The following is a 25126-nucleotide window of genomic DNA, read 5'->3' as shown; positions in this document are numbered from 1 at the left end:
CACACTGCAGCTTTGCATGGCGATCCTGAGGATGTAAACAAACTTCAGGATGCTATCAGTGATGCTAACTGCTCTTCCTCCCACACGTCTGTCTGCTCTTACCTGAAGAAATACTTCCTTTTGGATGCTTTTGTTCACGTAGAGGAAAGTAGTGAAGAGGCCGGCACCGACTGCCAGTCCTGGTGAAAGAGTCTAATTAGACAGTAAGACATGTTAGTTAGCGGCTACAATGGCGTATGCGGTCACTCACCCAGTGCATGCTGAATGACCAGTTTAGCACTTAATATCACAAGGAAAGGAAGACTCTTCTGGAGCCAACGGAACAGACACCGGAGATCAGACAAGGAGGCAGCGGGTTCTCCAGAGTCCTGTTCCGAGTCAGACGGGCCAAGCTCAGGCTCCGGGTTGGAGTGGCGCTGCCCACAGTGACGTTCGTGTCCATGGGAATGGCTGTGGGTATTGACCCTGGACCTCCTGGTGGACGCACCTACGCCCGACTCCCCCGGTACACCGGCCATGGGAACCCGCACCTCGTTAGTCTTAGGTTGTGCAGCAGGTGCATCACTAGAGGGCGCAGTCCTGGCGGGAAGCTCTGCTTGCAGAGGAAGGTACAAACCATTTCTTGCATGAGTGCCCTCCTGTCTCGAATTAGACTGCATGACAGCAGGAGACTCCCACATTTTCACAGCCCTTCTGGAATCAAAAACAAACTTATATACCTTTCATTCCAAGTATCCTACATTACTTCTGAAGTGGTACCTCAATTTTTATTTTCTTAGGATTCTGTTTGGCAACATTGTTGCTAGATGTCTTTGTATATCGTGTAAGCGAAGGATGTCAAACCCGCGACCCGGGTCAGGCCCGTGAGAGAAGTTTGCTAAGTGTAATATTGAGCTGCATTTTTGTAATTAAAGTAACTCCTGTTCTAAATGTGTCCAGTGGATGTCACAATAGCAATCATTTTAGGCAAGCAAATAGTTTTTTTCAGGGTCAGCAAGTATACCAAGCAAGAAGCACATGGTAAAGTGGGGCTGCCACTCCTCCCCCTTCAGCCAACTTAAAACAAACAGGAGTAAAATAAAGATTTGGTAATCCCACTTAAAATGCTGCATGAGACACTGAACACTGATATAGTTCTGTGGACGTTATTGTCTTCCATACAAATTTAAAGAAAGTAAACAGTGTGTGATTTACTGCAATACTGTCAGTCCTAAGTTTTAATTTTTGGTTGTTGAAATTGTTCCACATTTCACATCTTTTATTTTCATATCAATACAGAGAGGAGCCTAGAAGGCAAGGAGTAACTCAACCCTCTTGGACTTAAACAAACTTTATTGATCCACAAGGGAAATTTTTCTACACAGTAGCTCAGTTACAAAGGATGAAAAGGGTAAGGGTGAAAAGGATAATGCAGGTATAAAGTACACTAAAAATGTACCGTAGTAGCAATATAAAATATAACATATGTAATATTTACATATTAAATATACAGTATATAATATATGCTTATATATTATATGTGTATATAATACAATATATATATAACGCTTGAAAAGTTGCTACCTCATATTGTAGTGTTAGCACAGGATTAATAGGTGGAAATGACAAATGGGGTCGATCAGATTTTATTTATGCTTTTTGTTTAACCCGAAACGGGCTGTGACTCAAACTTTAATTAATTGCTTTGTAGATACACTGAGATTAAGTCTAAGTTAATTGTGTTTTCCAGGGTGTTTTCGAAACTGCACCATTTTTTTCCTCTAAATTTTCAACTCATTTTAAGTGTTATGTCAAGAGGATTATTTGTGATATGTACATTTTCAGAATGTGCTTGTTCTATATTGGGCCTTAAGTAAAAAAAAAGAAAACAATCTGAAGTTGTTGTACTTGTATTTTTAAGTTATTATGCCATGACATTTCCCCGTCCGTCCTACTAGGGAATAGATTTTCCTTCATGTGGCCCCTGAGCTAAAAATTAGTTTGACATCCCTGGTCTAAGTTATCTTGCAGCCATTGCGCATATAAACTAGCACATTAGTCCGCGTATCATTCCGAGGAATGGAGGGTCCAAACTAAGAATCTCACAGTTTTATTGTCTGTAGGAGTTTGCCAATTAGGAATCGGTATCGTTTACATTTTACTAAAATATACTACAACATTTCATTTTTGCCAAGGCTTTTGTTTGAAAGTATTTATTTGATGTTCATAAATAAGCGAAATAAACCATTTGTTTTGTATTTAACTTACTAATACCGAAGTCTGGTACACAAATAATTATTTTGAAAGACACTATTACACTTTGTGGGTAAAAGCAGCTTTTCGTGGTGGGAAATGTGTCGGATCGTTTGGTCTGATATAATTTCAAAACAATGGGATGAACTTGATTGTTTAATTAATTTGTTAAATGCAGATGAATAAAACTTGTTTAAAAAGAAACCCTGTGTGTGAAAAGATACATTGATAATCAAGATAACAGTAATAATAAGTGTTTAACAATCGAGTTGTAGCACCCTGAATCCCAATCTAATCGAGTTGTGAGGTGCACAACCTTAATTCTCTCTACATTTTCAAAATGTAATTACAACTGCAAGATAACCAATCATGGGAGTATAGAAAGTTTTAAGTTATAGCACACGGCTGCGGGGTTTCGATAGTTTGACATGTGCGATCAGATGGGTTGATCTGTTCATGTCCAGCCAAAGAATGAATGTTGTGAGTTAACATTAATTTAATAAAGACGGTGAGAATCACTGTTGATTTCAAGAAGTAACTTGTAGCAAAGGCGGTTCTCCTTTATTCCCTCCGCTCATCGTCGTCTTCCCCAACAAGACTCTTAAACAAAGTTAAAAGTCAGGTTAAATGTTTTATTGTACATTACATTCATCATTTAAATGGATGTAATTATTTTCTGCATTTAAACTATACCTACTTTGTAAAAAATGTCATAAAATGCATTAAAGGCCTACTGAAACCCAATACTACCGACCACGCAGTCTGATAGTTTATATATCAATGATGAAGTATTAACATTGCAACACATGCCAATACGGCCGGTTTAGTTGACTAAATTGCAATTTTAAATTTCTCGCGGAGTTTCTTGTTGAAAACGTCGCGGAATGATGACGCGTGCGCGTGACGTCACGGACTGTCAGGAAATATTAGCTAAGCACCAGTTAAGGCTAAAAGTCGTCTCTGTTCATGGCGTAATTACACAGTATTTTGGACATCTGTGTTGCTGAATCTTTTGCAATTTGTTCATTTAATAATGGAGACTATAAAGAACAATGCTGTTGGTGGAAAGCGGTGGATTGCAGCTGTCTTTAGCACCGAGACACAGCCGGTGTTTCTTTGTTTGTTGTGAAGCTTTAACACAGAGCGGTCAAGCGAACATGTTTTCTCTACGTCAACCAGCATGTTTTTGGGTGGGGAAATTGTGATATATATCTTACCGGAGAAATCATTGGATTATTCGTCGTCCTGCAGTAGCTGTTTAAAAGGCAGCTGTGAGCTTGGCTCCTCGGCTTCTCTCTGAGACACTTTGTGTTCACCGCAGCCACTTGACCTCGAGGTATGTGTTTACAATCTTTAAAATCTTACTAAAACACTATTAAAACAATAAGCAAATAAGGGATCTTCCAGAATTATCCTAGTAAATGTGTCTTATTACATCTGAAACGCTCACACTCCCGCCACTTTTTTTTTTTTTTTTAGTCCTTCACTATCAATATCCTGATTCACAAATCTTTCATCCTCGCTCAAATTAATGGGGAAATTGTCGCTTTCTCGGTCCGAATTGCTCTTACTGCTGGAGGCTCCCATTAAAAACAATGTGAATATGTGTGGAGCCCTGCGACTCGTGACGTCACGCGCACATAGTTCCGGTAAAGGCAGGGCTTTTCTATTAGCGACCAAAAGTTGCGAACTTTATCGTCGATGTTCTCTACTAAATCCTTTCAGCAAAAATATGGCAATATCGCGAAATGAAAATCCTTTCAGCAAAAATATGGCAATATCGCGAAATGATCAAGTATGACACATAGAATGGACCTGCTATTCCAGTTTAAATAAGAAAATCTCATTTCAGTAGGCCGTTAAACAAAGTTAAAAGTCAGGTTAAATTTTTCATTGTACATGTCATTCATCATTTAAATGAATTTAATTATTTTCTGCATTTAAACTATAACTACTTTGTAAAAAAAATGATAAAGTGCATTAAATTGATTCACAGATATAAATGTATTCTTTTTTTTAAGATTGGGTCTTTGTTTGAGCTTTTGTAACAGATTGATAAGAAAATCCAAAAGTACTACTGTACTAAACTCGACATTCATATTTTTTTATCAAACTTAAAAATATGCTCTCTTGAATTTCCATCGCTGAAGGCATTTAGCCAACTGTTGCAAAGTAAGAAATGTGGAATGAGTAGGATTAACTGTAGATATCCCATTCCATAAAAGGGACAAGCGGTAAAAAATGGATGGATAGATGTGTTTAATGTTTGTAAACATGAATTATACAGTTGAAAGCCGCCATGTTGGTAAAGAAACACGTCACGCGTTTCATACAGTAAGAGATTATAGAATGCCGTCGAATAATTGAGCTGTTTTACACAGAATTTACACTCAACTGTGCTGTGTTAAGGGCCTGTTTTACCTGGCAATTATTCAGACAAATAAATGGTGTTGGTTAAAACTTTTCAGAAAATAAGCACTGTTAGCATTGTGTCAGGCTACGATCGTTCGAGCTAACTCACCTGTCATTCTGCAAGCGGAGTTTCATGGCATTCCTTTAGTCCCCATTAAACGCAGGGATTAAGGCGCAAAGCAAAACGACAGCAAATGCAAACTAAATAAAGCCGTTGACTGTCGAGCTCAGCCAGAAACTGTCAGTTCCCATGTATTGACGTCATGCATAACTTGCTCTGCTTGAGTTATGGGTGTAGTGTTTGTCGACAACAGTTACACTACTGCCATCTAGCGGTGCGTTTTGACTACTACTACTGCCATGAGGCGAATGAGAAGACCATGCTTGGTTACATTCTTTAGGTTTAGTGAAGTTAGTCGAATATTTTAAGTGACGCTGATGCTTCTAAAGAAATAATTAGACATTCTTACTTTCAACTGAAGTTGAGCAAGTCATTTAAAATATGTTCTTGTTCCAAACATGTTGCTTGTGTGACAGACCACTTTGTTCATTCCAAAATGAAGTGAAGGCTATTAAGAACTATCCCTGTCAGTACATTTTGCAAACACAAGTTCATTTCTACTTGTTGTCCTAAATAGTCTGAAAATATCATCAAGCACATGATTCATGGTTATGCCTAAAAAGTTGCATTAAGAAACCTGCGCAATTTACCATATATGAATAAGCAAAATATATTTAATCCTAAAACAAATCTACAGTTGACTTTTTTACACTCTGTGTTTAACTGGTTACAATAATATTTACATTCACTGTTTTCATTTTGTGTTGAAAAAGTTGGTTAACTTCTTGTGTTGAAACATTATCTTCTTATAATAAACAGAGGGAGGAACAGACCATGTGTAGCAAATAAAATATAAAATGCTTATTTAGTGTTCATGGGAAGGGAAAAAAAACAAAGTTATGAATGAGTCAACAATAAATACATAGATTTAAGATAAATAAATAAAGGAGTTAATAGCTGATATAAATGGTATAAGTGCAGTATATGATTGAAGGACTGGAATAACTTATTTCAGTGCTCATTGAATGAATTATATATATATATATATATATATATATATATATATATATATCTCCATCCATTATCTACCGCTTATTCCCTTTGGGGTCGCGGGTATATATATGTATATATGTATATATATATATAAATATAAATATATACATATATATATATATGTGTGTGTATATATATATATATATATATATATATATATATATATATATATATATATATATATATTAGGGGTGGGCAAATTAATGCGTTAATTACGAGTTAACTCATCAATCTATTAACGCCGACAATTATTTTATCGCACATTTGCGTATGTTGTTTACATGCTTTTATTTTGTTAACGCCTTTTCTTAACAAGATGGCGTTGCCCGGATGGGCTTCGGCGTCAGGGGGCTCTTGGTAAAGATGGAACATTTGGCAAAAATACTGGACAATTCTGCAAATTTCATGGCTGGCTTACAGCGTGGTCACTCCGGGATCACTTACGACCGCCAGACAATTCTGAATGTGGATAGATCGGGCCGTTTTGGATTGAATGACGCGTACTTGCTAGACCGGCTAGCTAGCATGGGAATACTTTGCCGGCTACATCCAGCGGCCTGTGAAGCAGCGGAGTATATGTGTTGTCTGTCTATTTATGAATAATGCAGACGAGGCGTATTGGCTGAGTTCTTAACATTTGCTTTCAGAGCGTGCATATCACAACATACGAGATAACGTCATGGCGACACAACCTATACTGGGCTACCGCGCATGCTCGTCACTCCTGTTGCATGCTGGGTAGGGTAGTTCTTTTTTTCCCTGGCTCATAACATCACAATATAGTACCATGTATATGCGTTCAGTTTATCAAAGCACCAAGCAAACAATCGGAAAATTCCCATCATATCAATTCCTAGATATGGTCATAATTATTTGAAGTGCACTACGCAGAATAAACACAACATTATTAATATTGCTACTACGGATAATTTGATCAAAAATTTCCTAAAACAGCCCACTACCTATAATATAGGTTTTTTAAACATAAGATCCCTGATAAAAAAAAATGTTTCTGCTGTTACCTCAGAAATTGCCTGTTCAGATGTTATGATTGTGGCTCAGAGATTTGCATGTAGATTATATTTATTTTCCATAACAAACAGGATAACTTAAATACCCTGGCAGTGGTAGTAATAAGCTTAAATGTTTGTATTTACATTTTTTGAGTTGGTTTTCATAAAATATGCTATTTAACTGCTACTGTTTAACAAGGACTGATTTAAATTGTGTTTGCACCACAAATGTTTTGGGGCTTTTGTTCATGTGGGAGAATATTCCAATAAAGGTGCATTACACACTACTTTTGAATTCATTATTGGGCTTTGCGTATACAATGCAGTTAATCGCGATTAATCAGAGAAAAAGTGCGATTAACTTCGATTAAAATTTGTAATCGTTGCCCATCCCTAATATATATATATATATATATATATATACAAAAGGGAATAAGCGGTAGAAATGGATGGATATATATATATATATATATATATATATATATATATATATATATATATATATATATATATATATATATTTATTTATTTATTTTTTGGGGGTCACGGGGGACGCTGGCGCGGGCGGTATATATAAATATATATATATATATATATATATATATATATATATATATATATATATATATATATATATATATATATATATGTATATATATATATATATATACATATATATACATATGTATGTATATATATATATATATATACATATATATATATATATATATACAGTATATATATATATGTATATATATATATATATATATATATATATATATTTTTTTTTTTTTTTAATCAGACTAATTCTGGCATTCTTCAGTTGAGCCATTGCCGCTCACACCTGCTGGCAGTTTGTAATCAGGCCTTCTTATTTTAAGCCCGGTTGCAGGCCACAACAGTTATCCTGGAGCATCTGGACTCCCCAGGAACCTACGCCAGGATCCTGTTTATGGACTTCAGTGCTGCCTTCAACGCCATTCTCCCTGGACTGCTACGAGACAAGCTCTACTAGCTCAGCGTGCCCGACTCCCTCTGCAGTTGGATCAATGACTTCCTGACGAATTGAAGACAGCACGTGCAGCTGGGGAAGATTGTCTCAGACAGTCGAACCACGAACACTGGTACTCCTCATGGCTGTGTACTTTCCCCTGGCTTTTCTCCCTGTATATAAACTGCTGCACCTCCTGTCACAAGTCTATAAGCTGCTTTAAGTTTGCGGACGACATTACCCTCATCGGGCTCATCTCGGATGGCGACAAGTCCTCCTACAGGAGAGAGGTGGACAAGCTCATTTCCCAAAGTGGGAAAATGAACTGTGGTCACATCCATCGGCCAAACGGTTGGTAAACGGAGATGGATGTTCTGTGGCAGTTTCAGCAGAGGACATCACTACTGCTCAGAGGACACAGTGTTATCCTGGGCTGCAACACTGCAGGTCTCACTTTGTAAGACATCAAAGCTAACCATTAAACGGCGGAAATGGCCTGGAACTAGCGTGCAGCTGAATTGTTGTTTCAGCCGCCTTACATGGAAAACAGAGACAATACAGAATTACAGCCAAGACATATAACACAAAGACATCAATTGTTTTCAGGGTGTATTATAGTTACAACATCGTCAACTTTACCTGACGCTCCCTATGTCTAGCATTAAAAGATTACAGTTGGTACAAAATGTGGCTGCTAGACTTTTGACAAGAACAAGAAAGTTTGATCATATTACGCCTATACTGGCTCACTTAAGATGTGACTTTAGGGTTTTACTACTTACGTATAAAATACTACACAGTCTGGATCCATCCTATCTTGCTGGATGTATTGTACCATATGTTGCGGCAAGAAATCTGTGTACAAAGAACTCGGCTTATTAGTGATTCCCAGAGCCCAAAAAAAGTCTGCGGGCTATAGAGCGTTTTTTATTCGGGCTCCAGTACTATGGAATGCCCTCCTAGTAACAGTTAGAGATGCTACCTCAGTATGAGCATTCAAGTCTCATCTTAAAACTCATTTGTAAACTCTAGCCTTTAAATAGACCCCCTTTTTGGACCAGTTGATCTGCCATTTGTTTTCTTTTCTCCTCTGCCCCCCTCTCTCTCTTGTGTGTGTGTGTGGGGGGGGGGGGGGCGCACAGGTCAGTTGGCCATGGATGAAGTGCTGGCTGTCCAGCGTTGAGACCCGGGAGTGGACCGCTCGCCTGTGCATCAGTTGGGGACATCTCTTTGCTGCTGACCCGTCTCTGCTCGGGATGGTCTCCTGCTGGCCCGCGATGGACTGGACTCTCACTATTATGTTAGATCAGGCCTGGACAATTATTTTGACTCGGGGGCCACATTTAGAGAAAAAAAAATGTGTCTGGGGGCCGGTATACCTATTTTTAGGGACACTAGTACAAAACTTCACAATAAAGTCTGATTGAATGCTAAAAACGTTATGACAGACCGCCTTAAAAAACCTAATGGCATTTTACAATTTTCTACGAACGATAAAACACTGATTATTGACGAAATATGAATGTCATACCCCCTTTCGATCGACATATTTTATCATCATGTGAAACGCAACAAAAATGCAACAAACAGTGAAATATGAACGCGAAGGGTGTAAAATAAACCCACCTACGATCTGATATATCACTAAGCTTTAGAAATTGGTCGTGAAAAGCTCCTTCTGTGTCTCTGGAAATGCTTCCCAACCACACTGCTTGGTGCCTCGTCTGAGCTGCTGTGACGTAGATTACCATAGTAACTAATTAGATTACCATAGTAACTGCTATATCATCCGTAAGCGCAGATTCCAACCATTGAAATACTTTGTATAGTTCAAGACTTACGGTCATTAGAAAAACATCACTGCACATCACAAAAGCAGCTACAGTTTCCATCTTAAAGATCTAAAAAAATTATTTGGGAGTGTCCGGCGGGCCAGATTGAAAAGCTTAACGGGCCGCATGTTGCCTTAATTTGCCCAGGTCTCTGTTAGATCCACTATGGACTGGACTTTCACAATATTATGTTAGACCCACTCGACCTCCATTGCATCCGGTCTCCCCCAGATGGGGGCGGGGGGTCAGCCACATCTGCGGTCCTCTCCAAGGTTTCTCATAGTCATCCACATTGACGTCCCACTGGGTTGTGAGTTTTTCCTTGCCCTTTTGTGGGCTCTGAACCAAGGATGTCGTTGTGGCTTGTGCAGCCCTTTGAGGCACTTGTGATTTAGGGCTATATAAATAAACATTGATTGATTGATTGATTGATTGATTGATTAATTGATTGATTGATTGATTGATTGATTGATTATTGATTGATTGATTGGTTGATTGATTGATTATTGAATTAAATAGGAGCTCCAAGGGATCCTGGATGAACCTGTAGGTGAGCACAGAGAGATGAACTTCTGGAATCACCAGCATCAGTGCGACCATATTCATGGCAAATCCTATCAAGAAAAATTACCTGCGCAATAAAAAAGTTGTATTAGTTTGGTAATAGTGAAATAAAAACCCCTTAAAAAGAACCATATAATGTTGTTCGGTCAAAGCAGTTCAAGAAATGTCAACTATCACATCCATCAGTAATGTGTGACCAATAATTGTTGAGTGCCTATATCGCAGGGATGCAAACTCACAAAGAATGAAAATTGTAAACAACTACCAGGGCGGATGGATAATTAGTTTGCATCCATGTTTTTAAGAATGGAATTTGTATTCTGTTTAGCTTATACAGTGGAGTTTTAGGACAATGCAACAATGTCATTGCAAAAATCAGGGAACTTTTGCGAGAACATACACTAAATCAATCAATCAATCAATGTTCATTTATATAGCCCTAAATCACTACTGTCTCAAAGGGCTGCACAAACCACAACACAAACCACTACGACATCCTCGGTAGGCCCACATAAGGGCAAGGAAAACTCACACCCAGTGGGACGCCGGTGACAATGATGACTATGACAACCTCGAGCTGGTCAATCCATAGTGGATCCAACACAGCCGCGAGAGTCCAGTCCAAAGCGGATCCAACACAGCAGCGAGCGTCCCGTCCACAGCGGAGCCAGCATGAAACCAACCCAAACGGAGGCGGATCAGCAGCGCAGAGATGTCCCAGCCGATACACAGGCGAGTGGTCCATCCTGGGTCCCGACTCTGGACAAGTGGTCCATCCTGGGTCCCGACTCTGGACAGCCAGTACTTCATCCATGGCCATCGGACCGGACCCCCTCCACAAGGGAGAGTGGGACATAGGAGAAAAAGAAAAGAAACGGCAGATCAACTGAACTAAAAAGGGAGTATATTTGAAGGCTAGAGTATACAAATTAGTTTTATTGTGAGACTTAAATGTTTCTACTGAGTTGGCATCTGGAACTGTTACCGGGAGGGCATTCACAAAACCTTATGTTGAAAAACATTTAAAGCAGATCATTTTACAAACATACCTACCATCCATAACCTTGATGTTGTGTTATACAAACCCTGTTTCCATATGAGTTGGGAAATTGTGTTCGATGTAAATATAAACTGAATACAATTATTGGCAAATCATTTTTCACCCATATTTAATTGAATGTGCTACAAAGACAACATATTTGAAGTTAAAACTAATAAACTTTTTTTTTTGTGCAAATAATCATTAACTTTCGAATTTGATGCCAGCAACACGTGACAAAGAAGTTGGGAAAGGTGGCAATAAATACTGATAAAGTTGAGGAATGCTCATTAAGCATTTATTTGGAACATCCCAAAAGTGTGCAGGCTAATTGGGAACAGGTGGGTGTCAAGATTGGGTATAAAAGCAGCTTCCATGAAATGCTAAGTCATTCACAAACAAGGATGGGGCGAGGGTCACCAATTTGTAAGCAAAACAGTTTTAGAACAACATTTCTCAACGAGCTATTGCAAAGATTTTAGGGATTTACCATCTACAGTCCGTGAAATCATCAAAAGGTTCAGAAAATCTGGAGTAATCATTGCACTTAAGCGATAATATTACGCATCTTGGATCCCTCAGGCGGTACTTGATCAAAAACCGACATCAGTGTGTAAATGATATCACCACATGGACTCAGGAACACTTCATAAAACCACTGTCAGGAACTACAGTTGGTCGCTACATCTGTAAGTGCAAGTTAAAACTCTACTATGCAATGCCAAAGCCATTTATCAACAACACCCAGGAACGCCACCGGCTTCGCTGGGCCCAAGCTCATCTAAGATGGACTGATGCAAATTGGTAAAGTGTTCTGTGGTCTGACGAGTCCACATTTCAAATTATATTTGGAAACTGTGGACGTGGTGACCTCCGGAACAAAGAGGAAACTAACCATCCGGATTGTTATAGGCGCAAAGTTCAAAAGCCAGCATTTGTGATGGTATGGGGGTGTATTAGTGCCCAAGGCATGGGTAAATTACACATCTTTGAAGGCACCATTATTGCTGAAAGGTACATACAGGTTTTGGAGCAACATATGTTGTCATCCAAGCAACGTTATCATGGACACCCCTGCTTATTACAGCAAAACAATGCCAAGCCACGTGTTACAACAGCGTAGCTTAGTAGTTAAAGAGTGCAGGTTCTTTCCTGGCCCAACTGCAGTCCAGACCTGTCTCCCATCGAAAATGTGTGCCACATTATGAAGCGTAAAATACGACAGCGGAGACCCCGGACTGTTGAACGACTAAAGCTCTACATAAAACAAGAATGGGAAAGAATTCCACTTTCAAAGCTTCGACAATTAGTTTCCTCAGTTCCCAAACGTTTATTGAGTGTTGTTAAAAGAAAATGTGATGTAACACAGTGGTGAACATGCCCTTTCCCAACTACTTTGGCACGTGTTGCAGCCATGAAATTCTAAGTTAATTATTATTTGCAAAAAAAAATAAAGTTTATGAGTTTGAACATTAAATATCTTGTCTTTGTAGTGCATTCGATTGAATATGGATTGAAAAGGATTTGCAAATCATTGTATTCCGTTTATATTTACATCTAACACAATTTCCCAACTCATATGGAAAGGGGGTTTGTACATAACATTTAGAAGCAGGTAGGACCTGCAATACACTGCAAACGAGACAAACATAACAGAAGAGTAAAATACATTGAAACAGGCATAATTTCAGCAAACACGTTGTAATGGCACTTGTGTCATGTGGGACTTGATACAATACTGTTAAAAATGTATTTAACAAAACTGTTTAAGAACTCCTCAGCCTTCCCAGTAAGGTCTATTCTGGTGTACTGGAGAGGAAGCTATGCCGGATAGTCAAACCTTGGATTCAGGAGGAGCAGTATGGTTTTCGTCCTGGTCGTGGAACACTGGACCAGCTCTATAGAGTTCTTAAGGCTGTATGGGAGTTTGCCCAACCCATGTGCTTTGTGGACTTGGAGAAGGCCTTTGACTGTGTCCCTCGGGAAGTCCTGTGGGCAGTGCTCAGAGAGTATGGCGTATCAGACCGTCTGATTGTGCCGCTAACTGTATGATCAATGTCAGAGCTTGGTCCACAATGTCGGCAGTAAGTCGGATCCATTTCCAGTAAGTGTTGAACTCCACCAGGGCTGCCCTCTCTGTCACAAATTCTGTTCATAATTTTTATGGACAAAATTTCTAGGGGCAGTTAGGGCGTTGAGGGGATCCGGTTTGGTGGCTGTAGGATCAGGTCTCTGCTTTTTGCAGATGATGTGGTCCTGATGGCTTCATCTGGCCATGATCTTCAGCTGTCACTAGATCGGTTCTCAGCCGAGTGTGAAGCGATTAGGATGAGAATCACCACCTCCAAATCCGGTTCTTGCCCAAAAAAGGGTGTAGTGACACCTCCGGTTTGGGGAGGAGATCTTTCCCCAAGTGGAGGAGTTTAAGTACTTCAAAGTCTTTGTCACAAGTGAGAAAAGAGTGCATCGTGAGATCGACATGCGTGGTGCGGTGCACCATCTGCAGTGATTAGAAACCCTGCATTGGTTCGTCGTGGTGAAGAAGGAGCTGAGTGGAAAACAAAGCTCACGATTTACCGGTTGACCTAGTTTCCTACCCTCAACTATGGTCATGAGCTTTGGCTTATGACCGAAAGGACAAGATCATGGGTACAAGTGGCCGAAATGGGGGAGAAAGAAAAAAATTCAGTCTAAGCCTGGGTCCCTTGAGATGAGGTCCAGACTGAGGCCAAGGGGGGGAAAACTCACAGCCATAGCACACATAAACATGTGTGTAGGAGGGAAACATAAAACATCAAAGAGCACAAAGGACATTAAAGACATTAAAAGAGCAGAGCTGATGCACTTCTATACACAGACACAAAAGTAATAAAACGACAACAAAAAACAAAAACACATACGCTGTGGTGGCCTCTGCAGTTTTCCACGCCATCGTCTGCTGGGGTGGGGGGACCATGGCCAGAGACAGGAACAGACCCAACAAAGCAACCAAGATAGCCAACTCCACCAACGGCCGCCACCAACTCTCAACCAGTGTCCACTACGCATGAATGAGTGAGGATACGTCAAATCGTAGATTAGGATGTTTGTTTTTTCCGAACAGACAAAACAATGGCTTGTCTGTTCTTAGTCCATGCCGGCTCTCTCAAATTCAGTTCAATCTTCCTTTTCAGCAAACTTCTCCATGATGTGATCCATCTTGCGATTTATTTCAGAAATTGCCACAGTCTGTGTTCCCACAGCCCTGCCCAAACCTTCCATTGCGACGAACAGCCTTTGGGATCCTTGAGTGGCTGCCATCGTCTTACGAATTTGATGATACACCAGAGCAATGCCCAGCCCAATCAGCAGGTGCCCCGCAATCACGGTTCCAAATAGGTAGATGTCTTCCACGTCCTCGATGGAAAGGACTGAGCGGCACATGATTCTCCATTTATCCCAGGAGTCTCTCACGTACCCCGCAGCAATGGTTCCATCAGGGCAGCCAGGCTCCTCCAAACCTCTTTTCATCGTCGAAAAGACTTTGTCAATTGCATCGAGAGTCCAGCTGATCATATCCATGTCTGATGTTTAGATTTGAGGACAGGGCAAAGAAAGAGGCTTCAAAAAAGTTCAGACAAGACCAAAACAAAGAAAGCAAGCTGGGAAAGGAGGGAGCGGAGAAAAATGCGACCGCCCTTACCAGAGGCAAGAAGGAATACATTTGTATATTAGTATATAGGAGTATTGAAATCTTGTTGCAAATTATATTTGATGTGTGATAGAGAAAAAAGAAAAGATAAGAGGGCTGAAAACAGAACCTTGTGGGATCCCTCTATCAACTAACATTTTATTGGATTGACAACCATTGACAGAAACATATTGATAGCTTCCGGGCCTAAGCACCCAGGTACAATGTCGAGCAGTAATGTGGGATTGATGGCAAATTATTTCTGACCACTAAGCAATTACCGTGCATGCTCAGGCCCCTTCTACACTAAGCAGGCTAAGGTTATCCAGTGTAAATCCCACCTAACCTTATCCTTCTCCACACACACAGACAATGGTCGTTTAAGACCCCCCCCCCCATCCGTCAGCTGGCGCAATGCGACCTAATATGCATGCGCGGAAAATGCGCAAGTCATAGTTCCTTCCAGTGTTGCTTTTTGTGAAAGTTCTTAAATTTAACTTATCTGAATAATATCAAGTGTTGGGGTATTGCAATTAACTGGAATCCAGTGTACTGTGGTGCCCTATTGTAGTGAATCACACCTAAGCCATCATAATTTAATACATTTTTTATTGGACATGTGAAAGTAAACAATGCGATAAAGAACATTTTACATCAGTCAATCTAGGGGTCTAGGATATTTGGTCAGGACACCCCTCACTCTTTTGCCTTCACCTTCATTGGCCATTTGTTTTTGGTGACTTTATATACGCTGGACCTACACGTTGAGTCTGTGACATTAATGGCGGTCAATATTCAATAGTCTGCTTTGCCAGTCCAAAAGCATTCGCCATTTTCGATAGTCTTCCCTCAACAGCCAGGTAATACAAAGGACACACTACCTTTTTTTATCACATCCACGGGAGCCCGCATTCTCGTTGACTCTCCTTCGACAAATGAACAAAGTTTTTCGGTAAGTACAAACACAGCTGACCTCGACATTCGAAAGTTCTCTTGCTGTCTGAGAAGTGTTGTATCTGAAATAGCTGCAAGTATTCATGTGTGAGTTCTACAAGAGTCTCTACAGACGGAAGGAGGAACACGGGCATGTCTGGATGACTCGCCTCCATATTTCCAGTGGTTAGCTCCAAGTTACGAAAGCGCTTTATCATGAAGCTGGCTGTGGCGCGTTCTTTCTGACGTCACTTCCTGTGCGCATTGTTTCTGGTGTCACTTCCTCTCCGAACTCAGTTTGGAAACGATCAACGAGTCCATACAAACCTGAGAGCCGGAGATTAAAAAAAAACACGGCACACTTACCCGTGTAAAAAATTCTCTCTCTTTCAGTCGGCCGCCTCTTCGTCGCTATCTTCGGCTCGCTCTCGGTCGTTTTCGCTCGTCACGTTCTGCTGCTGGTACCCCTACTCCTTCTGCCATGATCTTTCCTCCTTCTCCCATTTTATACAGCCAGAGTAGAAATGTTAATTGTGTGCCGGTGCGCGAAGCAGGCACCTGAATTAGATTCCGGCGGCGTCGCTCCCAGCACGCCCTGCTTCTCTGCTCCGCCGCATTCTCCGCCTCCTTGCCGCCATCTTGGGCAGGGCACGCTGCAGCCCTGCCCCGTCGTCGCCCCGTCGGCTCCGCCTTTCCAAAATGCATCTTAAGGTCCTTTTAATCCAATCCTTTTCATTATTGTTTTCGGACATAAAATAAGTGTGCAGTATTGTGATACATACAATGAAATTAACATACACCTAAGAATTATGTTTATTATCATAAGAATAATTTAAGTTATAATCTCTGCATGGTTTTGCATTTTAATCATACAAATAATCGACACAACAAGTTTTATAAGGAGAAAATAAAGACTAATTTTAAAAGATGTGATTATTTTGATGCAGCTGTTGGCGCTACAAGTTCATTATTACAGGAAAAAAGTAACAAAAGTATTGACTGATACTGAACATGAGATAAAGTTAATTACTGAAGTTATTTTATGAAGTTTTGATGTTAAATTAAAGTTAAAACTCAGATGGACAGAATCCACGATATAATCAACCCTTAGCTAGAAGGTGGAAGTTAAATTTTTGTAAATTATATTCATATAGCGCTTATCTCTAGTGACTCTCAAAACCATGGGTCCCTAAACTTTTTGACTCGAGGGCTGCATTGGGTTAAAAAAGTTTGGCCTGGGTCCGGGCTGTGTATATATATATATATATATATATATATATATATATATATATATATATATATATATATATATATATGTATGTATATATATATATATATACATATATATATACATATATATATATGTATATATATATATATATATATATATATATATATATATATATATATATATATATATATATATAAATCAATCAATCAATCAATGTTTACTTATATAGCCCTAAATCACTAGTGTCTCAAAGGGCTGCACAAACCACTACGACATCCTCGGTAGGCCCACATAAGGGCAAGGAAAATTCACACCCAGTGGGACGTCGGTGACAATGATGATTATGAGAACCTTGGAGAGGAGGAAAGCAATGGATGTCGAGCGGGTCTAACATGATACTGTGAAAGTTCAATCCATAATGGATCCAACACAGTCGCAAGAGTCCAGCCCAAATCGGATCCAACACAGCAGCGAGAGTCCCGTTCGCAGCGGAGCCAGCAGGAAAACATCCCAAGCGGAGGCGGATCAGCAGCGCAGAGATGTCCCCAGCCGATACACAGGCGAGCAGTACATGGCCACCGGATCGGACCGGACCCCCTCCACAAGGGAGAGTGGGACATAGGAGAAAAAGAAAAGAAACGGCAGATCAACTGGTCTAAAAAGGGAGTCTATTTAAAGGCTAGAGTATACAAATGAGTTTTAAGGTGAGACTTAAATGCTTCTACTGAGGTGGCATCTCGAACTTTTACCGGTAGGGCATTCCAGAGTACTGGAGCCCGAAATGAAAACGCTCTATAGCCCACAGACTTTTTTTGGGCTTTGGGAATCACTAATAAGCCGGAGTCCTTTGAACGCAGATTTCTTGCCTGGACATATGGTACAATACAATCAGCAAGATAGGATGGAGCTAGACCGTGTAGTATTTTATACGTAAGTAGTAAAACCTTAAAGTCACATCTTAAGTGCACAGGAAGCCATTGCAGGTGAGCCAGTACAGGCGTAATGTGATCAAACTTTCTTGTTCTTGTCAAAAGTCTAGCAGCCGAATTTTGTACCAACTGTAATCTTTTATTGCTAGACATGAGGAGACCCGAAAATAATACGTTACAGTAATCAAGACGAGACGTAACAAACGCATGGATAATGATCTCATCGTCTTTATTGGACAGAATGGAGCGAATTTTAGCGATATTACGGAGATGAAAGAAGGCCGTTTTAGTAACGCTTTTAATGTGTGACTCAAAGGAGAGAGTTAGGTCAAAGATAATACCCAGATTCTTTACTGTGTCGCCTTGTTTAATTGTTTGGTTGTCAAATGTTAGAGTTGTATCATTAAATAGAGGTCGGTGTCTAGCAGGACCGATAATCAGCATTTCCGTTTTTTTGGCGTTGAGTTGCAAAAAGTTAGCGGACATCCATTGTTTAATTTCATTAAGACACCCCTCCAGCTGACTACAATCCGGCGTGTTGGTCAGCTTTAGGGGCATGTAGAGTTGGGTGTCATCAGCATAACAGTGAAAGCTAATATCGTATTTGCGTATGATGTCACCTAGCGGCAGCATGTAGATGCTGAAGAGTGCAGGGCCAAGGACCGAACCCTGAGGAACTCCACACGTTACCTTAACGTAGTCCGAGGTCACATTGTTATGGGAGACGCACTGCATCCTATCAGTAAGATAAGAGTTAAACCAAGACAGGGCTAAGTCTGACATACCAATTTGTGTTTTGATACGTTCTAATAAAATATTATGATCGACGGTATCGAAAGCAGCGCTAAGATCAAGGAGCAGCAACATAGATGACGCATCAGAATCCATCGTTAGCAATAGATCATTAGTCATTTTTGCGAGGGCTGTCTCCGTGGAGTGATTTGCCTTGAAACCGGATTGAAAGGTTTCACATAGATTGTTGGACGCTAAGTGTTCATTTAACTACTCCGCAACAATTTTTGCGAGGATTTTTTAAATAAAGGGAAGGTGAGACACCGGTCGGTAGTTTACCATGAGGTCAGGATCGAGGTTAGGTCTTTTAAGAAGAGGATGAATAACCGCTTTTTTGAATGCTAGGGGAACAGTGCCCGAGGAAAGTGATAAGTTTATAATATTTAGCACTGATGGACCTAATAATACAAAGAGCTCCTTGATCAGTTTCCCAGGAAGAGGGTCAAGTAAGCATGTTGTCTGTTTTATTCCATTTACACGTTGTAACAATTCCTCTAATGTTATTTCCTCAAAACAAGAGAAAGTATTTTGGAGGGCAGTATCCGCCATACATACAATCGTGTCAGTGTTAATAGAACCCAGTTGTAGCTGGGACGCATTGTCTTTAATCTCCTTTCTAATGACTTCAATTTTCTTACTAAAGAATTGCATAAAGTCATCAGCTGAGTGGGTGGAGCTACTGGAAGGAGTCCCTTGTTGGGTTAGCGATGCTACCGTACTAAACAAAAATTTAGGATCGTTTTTATTACGGTGGATGAGATTTGAGTAATATTTAGCTTTAGCTAAGGTAAGCATGCGTATATATATACTGTATATATGTGTGTATATATATATATATATATATATATATAAATATATATATATATATATACTGTATATATGTGTGTGTGTATATATATATATATATATATATATACTGTATATATGTGTGTGTGTATATATATATATGTATATATGTATATATATATATATATATATATATATATATATATATATATATATCAATCAATCAATCAATGTTTACTTATATAGCCCTAAATCACTAGTGTCTCAAAGGGCTGCACAAACCACCACGACATCCTCGGTAGGCCCACATAAGGGCAAGGAAAACTCACACCCAGTGGGACATTGGTGACAATAATGACCCAGTGGGACGTCGGTGACAATGATGACTATGAGAACCTTAGAGAGGAGGAAAGCAATGGATGTCGAGCGGGTCTAACATGATACTGTGAAAGTTCAATCCACAATGGATACAACACAGTCGCGGGAGTCCAGTCCAAAGAGGATCCAAGACACAGCAGCGAGAGTCCCGTTCACAGCGGAGCCAGCAGGAAACCATCCCAAGCGTAGGCGGACCAGCAGCGCAGAGATGTCCCCAGCCGATACACAGGCGAGCAGTACATGGCCACCGGATCGGACCGGACCCCCTCCACACGGGAGAGTGGGACATAGAAGAAAAAGAAAAGAAACGGCAGATCAACTGGTCTAAAAAGGGAGTCTATTTAAAGGCTAGAGTATACAAATGAGTTTTAAGGTGAGACTTAAATGCTTCTACTGAGGTGGCATCGCGAACTGTTACCGGGAGGGTATTCCAGAGTACTGGAGCCCGAACGGAAAATGCTCTATAGCCCGCAGACTTTTTTTGGGCTTTGGGAATCACTAATAAGCCGGAATCCTTTGAACGCAGATTTCTTGCCGGGACATATGGTACAATACAATCGGCAAGATAAGATGGAGCTAGACCGTGTAGTATTTTATACGTAAGTAGTAAAACCTTAAAGTCACATCTTAAGTGCACAGGAAGCCAGTGCAGGTGAGCCAGTACAGGCGTAATGTGATCAAACTTTCTTGTTCTTGTCAAAAGTCTAGCAGCCGCATTTTGTACCAACTGTAATCTTTTAATGCTAGACATGGGGAGACCCGAAAATAATACGTTACAGTAGTCGAGGCGAGACGTAACAAACGCATGGATAATGATCTCAGCGTCTTTAGTGGACAGAATGGAGCGAATTTTAGCGATGTTACGGAGATGAAAGAAGGCCGTTTTAGTAACGCTTTTAATGTGTGCCTCAAAGGAGAGAGTTGGGTCGAAGATAATACCCAGATTCTTTACCGTGTCGCCTTGTTTAATTGTTTGGTTGTCAAATGTTAGAGTTGTATTATTAAATAGAGTTCGGTGTCTAGCAGGACCGATAATCAGCATTTCCGTTTTTTTGGCGTTGAGTTGCAAAAAGTTAGCGGACATCCATTGTTTAATTTCATTAAGACACGCCTCCAGCTGACTACAAGCTTTAGGGGCATGTAGAGTTGGGTGTCATCATATATATATATATATATATATATGTATAGTCCAAGCGTGATTATGTCACATTATCGATGGGAAAAATGTATTTTTAGACAATATGATTTGCCTGAGCTGCTAAGAGACACCAAAAGTAACAAGCGGTAGAAAATGGATTAGAAAGAACAGATTTTAAAAAATAATAATAAAAAAATATACATGGCGCAGTGGGAAAGTGGCCGTGCGCAACCCGAGTGTCCCTGGTTCAAATCCCACCTAGTACCAACCTCGTCACGTCCGTTGTGTCCTGAGCAAGACACTTCACCCTTGCTCCTGATGGGTGCTGGTTGGCGCCTTGCATGGCAGCTCCCTCCATCAGTGTGTGAATGTGTGTGTGAATGGGTAAATGTGGAAGTAGTGTCAAAGCGCTTTGAGTACCTTGAAGGTAGAAAAGCGCTATACAAGTACAACCCATTTACCCATTTATCATTTATATATATACATATATTAGGGGTGTAACGATACACAAAAATTTCGGTTCGGTACGTAACTCGGTTTAGAGGTCACGGTTCGGTTCATTTTCGGTACAGTAAGAAAACAACAAAACATAAATTGTTTGGTTATTTATTTACCAAATTTGTAAACAATGGCTTTATCCTCTTGACATTGGGAACACTATAATAATTCTGCCCACGTTAATCAACATTAAACTGTCTCAAATTTTTGCTCAGTTTAAATAAAATGACAAAACTTTTCTTCTACTTATAAAAAGTCCAAGATTAAACAGTTTCAAGTCAACTAATCATGCTTAATTTATCACTGCATTTGGGAAGCCTATAGTTGATTTTTATTATGTAAATGTTATATTTTTATCAACATGTGATAGCAGGGACCCTGCAATTCAAAGCTTTTCTGTCCGTAAAACACACACACACACACACACACACACACACACACCGCAAAATGAGCCTTCACTTCAAGCCAGAACTGCGAGCGAGCTGAGCTGCAGTTTAAGTTTCTAGAAGGTCAACGGGCTCATAGTAATGTTTCTAGTAGTTGACTGGGAGGTGTTTATTATCATTTGGGGAGAGTACGCTGCCTTATGCTCAACTGCTAATCACCTATCTACCCGACGCTGAAGCCTTTATTACATGCGCTCTGAATACGCACTGCTGATTGGCTGTTACCGCTATATATGTAACCAATCAGATGGTTGTGTGGGTGGGACAATGCTGGGTGCTGAGACAGAGGCAGAAGAAGCAAAGCAGCTTGTTAAGACTTTAGCTTAAAAACTTGTTCGGTAGACCCCCGTACCGAAATGGTTCAATACAAATACACGTACCGTTACACCCCTAATATATATATATGTATATATATATATATATATATATATATATATATATATTAATTTTTATTTTTTTTAACTCGGGACCGTAGTTTGGGGACCCCTGCTCAAAGCGCTTTACATAGTGAAACCCAATATCTAAGTTACATTTAAAGTGTGGGTTACACTGGGAGCAGGTGGGTAAAGTGTACTGCCCAAGGACACAGCGGCTTTGAGTAGGATGGCTGAAGCGGGTATTGAACCTTGAACCCTCAAGTTGCTGGCACGGTCGCTCTACCAACCAAACCACACTGCCATTAAAATGTTTTACTGCATTATTACACAACTATTGTGTTTGCGTTTAGTAACATCATGATGGCTCATCAGCACAGCAGCCCTCGGAGGCTGAGAGGAGCAATGGTGGTGATGGTGATGATGATGGTGATGATGGTGATAGGGATGATGACGATGGTGATAGTTGTGATGGTGATGATGATAGGGATGGGGATGGGGATATTGATGAGGGTGATTGTGATGGTGATACAGATAATGATGAGGGTGATAGTGATGAAAGTTAAAGTACCAATGATTATCACACACACAATAGGTGAGGTAAAATTATTCTCCGCATTTGACCCATCACCTTTGATCACCCCCTGGGAATCATTTTGGTGATTTAAACCCCAATCCAATCCTCGATGCTGAGTGCCAAGCAGGGAGGCAATGGGTCCCATTTTTTGATGATGATAGTGAGGGTGATAATGATGAGGGTGGTTATAGTGATAATAGTTGAGTGATGATGGTGCTGGTGGTAATGGATATATTGCTGATGATGGTGGAGATGTTGATGGTGATGTTGATGATAGTGATAATGGTGATAGGAATGATGGTGATGATGGCAGTGGTGATAATGATGATAGTGATGATGGTGGGAGTGAAGGTAATGTGATGGTGATGATCTTTTTTCAGCATGCTGCTGCTCGCAGTCCGTGTCAAACGAAAATGAGGCTGCCCTGTCTGACGTACTCTCTGCATACACAAATTATACGTCTATGTTTTCTTTCGATGTCCCATGCATCTCAAGGTCCTCACGTGCTCGTCATCATCCATCTTCGCTTTAAGTGATAACAAGATGCTGTCACAACAAGGCAGCAAGATGACTCTTTAATATTATTTATAGTTATTGTTATATATTACACATTTAGCATGCAGATGACTTGATGAACATACACTGTAATATGATGAAAATGAGAGTGCGTATTATATAAATAATTTTTTTTCCCAACACCATCTGCTCCTGGATGAAGAATATTCTTAATGTAAGAAGTCCCTACAATCTTAGACAAGAGCCTGCTTTCCTCTGCAAAGGTTGTTGATGAAAATAAAAGTCCAGACTCCAAAGTATTAAAGAATAAGAAAAAGACGCACATTAAGTTACCTGAGTGTCTGAGTTCGTCTCCATAGATCGAGGTTGTACAAGGTGCAACATGAGGGAATGGGAAAATGATTCTTACGTGTTTGCATGTTGGTTTATTTTTAAAATATTTAATTATTTAAAGTAATGAAGTGGGCAGCGCGGTATATTAGTGCATGTGCCTCACAGTACAAAGGTCCTGCGTTCGATCCGCGGGCTCGGGGTCTTTCTGTGTGGAAGTTGCATGTTCTCCAACCTCCAAAGACATGCACCTGGGGATAGATTGATTGGCAACACTAAACTGGCCCTAGTGTGTGAATATGAGTGTGAATGTTGTCTGAGGTGGCGACTTGTCCAGGGTGTACCTCACCATCTGCCCAAATGCAGCTGAGAGAGGCTCTAGCACCCCCGCAACCCCAAAAGGGAAAAGCGGTAAAAATAGGATGGATGGATAGATGGAAAGTATCAAAGTTACCCCAACATTATTTCATATTTCAGAAAAAGTTTGGATGCTTCAGTTGTAGATCGCCTGTGTGCTGTTGTGTTGCCAAGTGAAATGTTCAAAGATGTCTTAGAAGATGAATACACCAACAACCTCCTTATATGTAAAACTGTTGAATAACTGCAAATTCCTAAATTACCTTGGTTTAAAAAATTCCCTATTTATAACAGTATTTTAAATAATAGCTTACAGAAAAGATCAACCTATCTTAATGAATCCTGCCTAACCATGAATACATAGAAAAGTATTCCAAAGTAAAACAAATAAGGGCGCTTGTGAAAGCAGTTTGGGATGGAATTTTTTTACAAGAACTCAAATGAATAAATACCCTGTCAGATATCAAAACATGTTTGGGGGGTAATTGGTTATACAGAGTCCCTTTTAATGAAAAGTGTGGGGGGGTACCACTAAGGATCTAAATATATAAAATACCTGTTAACGACAATAACAAGACATAAGGATTTTCAAAGTCAAACAAAGTTTAAACTAAATTAATCTGTAGAGCCATAACAATTAGTACGTTTTCATGCACTGAAGAAACCAAATTATTGCAAGGAGTGGCTGGAAAAAGCTTTCTTCATACACATGTAAACATTTTAATCTGATCATGTTTGTCTTTTTCCAAGATTGGGTAATCAACATCTAGCTTACGTGAATAAAAAACTATTCTACCTGTAATGTAGTGAGATACTGTACCCACAACCGACAAAATGTTTAAAAAATATAAATATAAATTTAAAATATAAACGCTGCAATCGTCAATATTTTTAAAGAATATGATCAAATAAAAAGCTACTTCTTTAATAAGTGTCAGAATCTTCTTAAGAAAACACTTTAAATATGTAACATG

General features: G+C 39.9%; 1 protein-coding gene across 3 annotated transcripts in view; it reads right to left on the bottom strand.

The window, feature by feature from the left end:
* The window catches only part of rnft1 (ring finger protein, transmembrane 1), a 26613-nt gene extending 21678 nt beyond the window's left edge, over positions 1-4935 (bottom strand). The window contains exons 1-4 of one of the 3 annotated variants that reach the window (XM_061898203.1): positions 4754-4935; positions 251-693; positions 103-179; positions 1-25 (exon numbers count right to left, since the gene is read on the bottom strand). The exon at positions 1-25 is cut by the window's left edge and continues 76 nt beyond it. In XM_061898203.1, the coding sequence (XP_061754187.1) occupies positions 1-25; positions 103-179; positions 251-693; positions 4754-4779 (571 nt within the window). In that variant the 5' untranslated portion in view covers positions 4780-4935. The remainder of the gene's footprint in view (positions 26-102; positions 180-250; positions 694-4753) is intronic. The other 2 variants (XM_061898204.1, XM_061898206.1) reach the window with 2 other exon arrangements.
* Positions 4936-25126: the final 20191 nt, after the last annotated feature.

Source organism: Nerophis ophidion, linkage group LG04 (assembly GCF_033978795.1).
Source record: "Nerophis ophidion isolate RoL-2023_Sa linkage group LG04, RoL_Noph_v1.0, whole genome shotgun sequence".
In the NCBI taxonomy this organism is placed as follows: Eukaryota; Metazoa; Chordata; class Actinopteri; order Syngnathiformes; family Syngnathidae; genus Nerophis; species Nerophis ophidion.
Note: the sequence above shows the minus strand (reverse complement) of the source record. Positions and strands in the feature narration are given on the sequence as shown.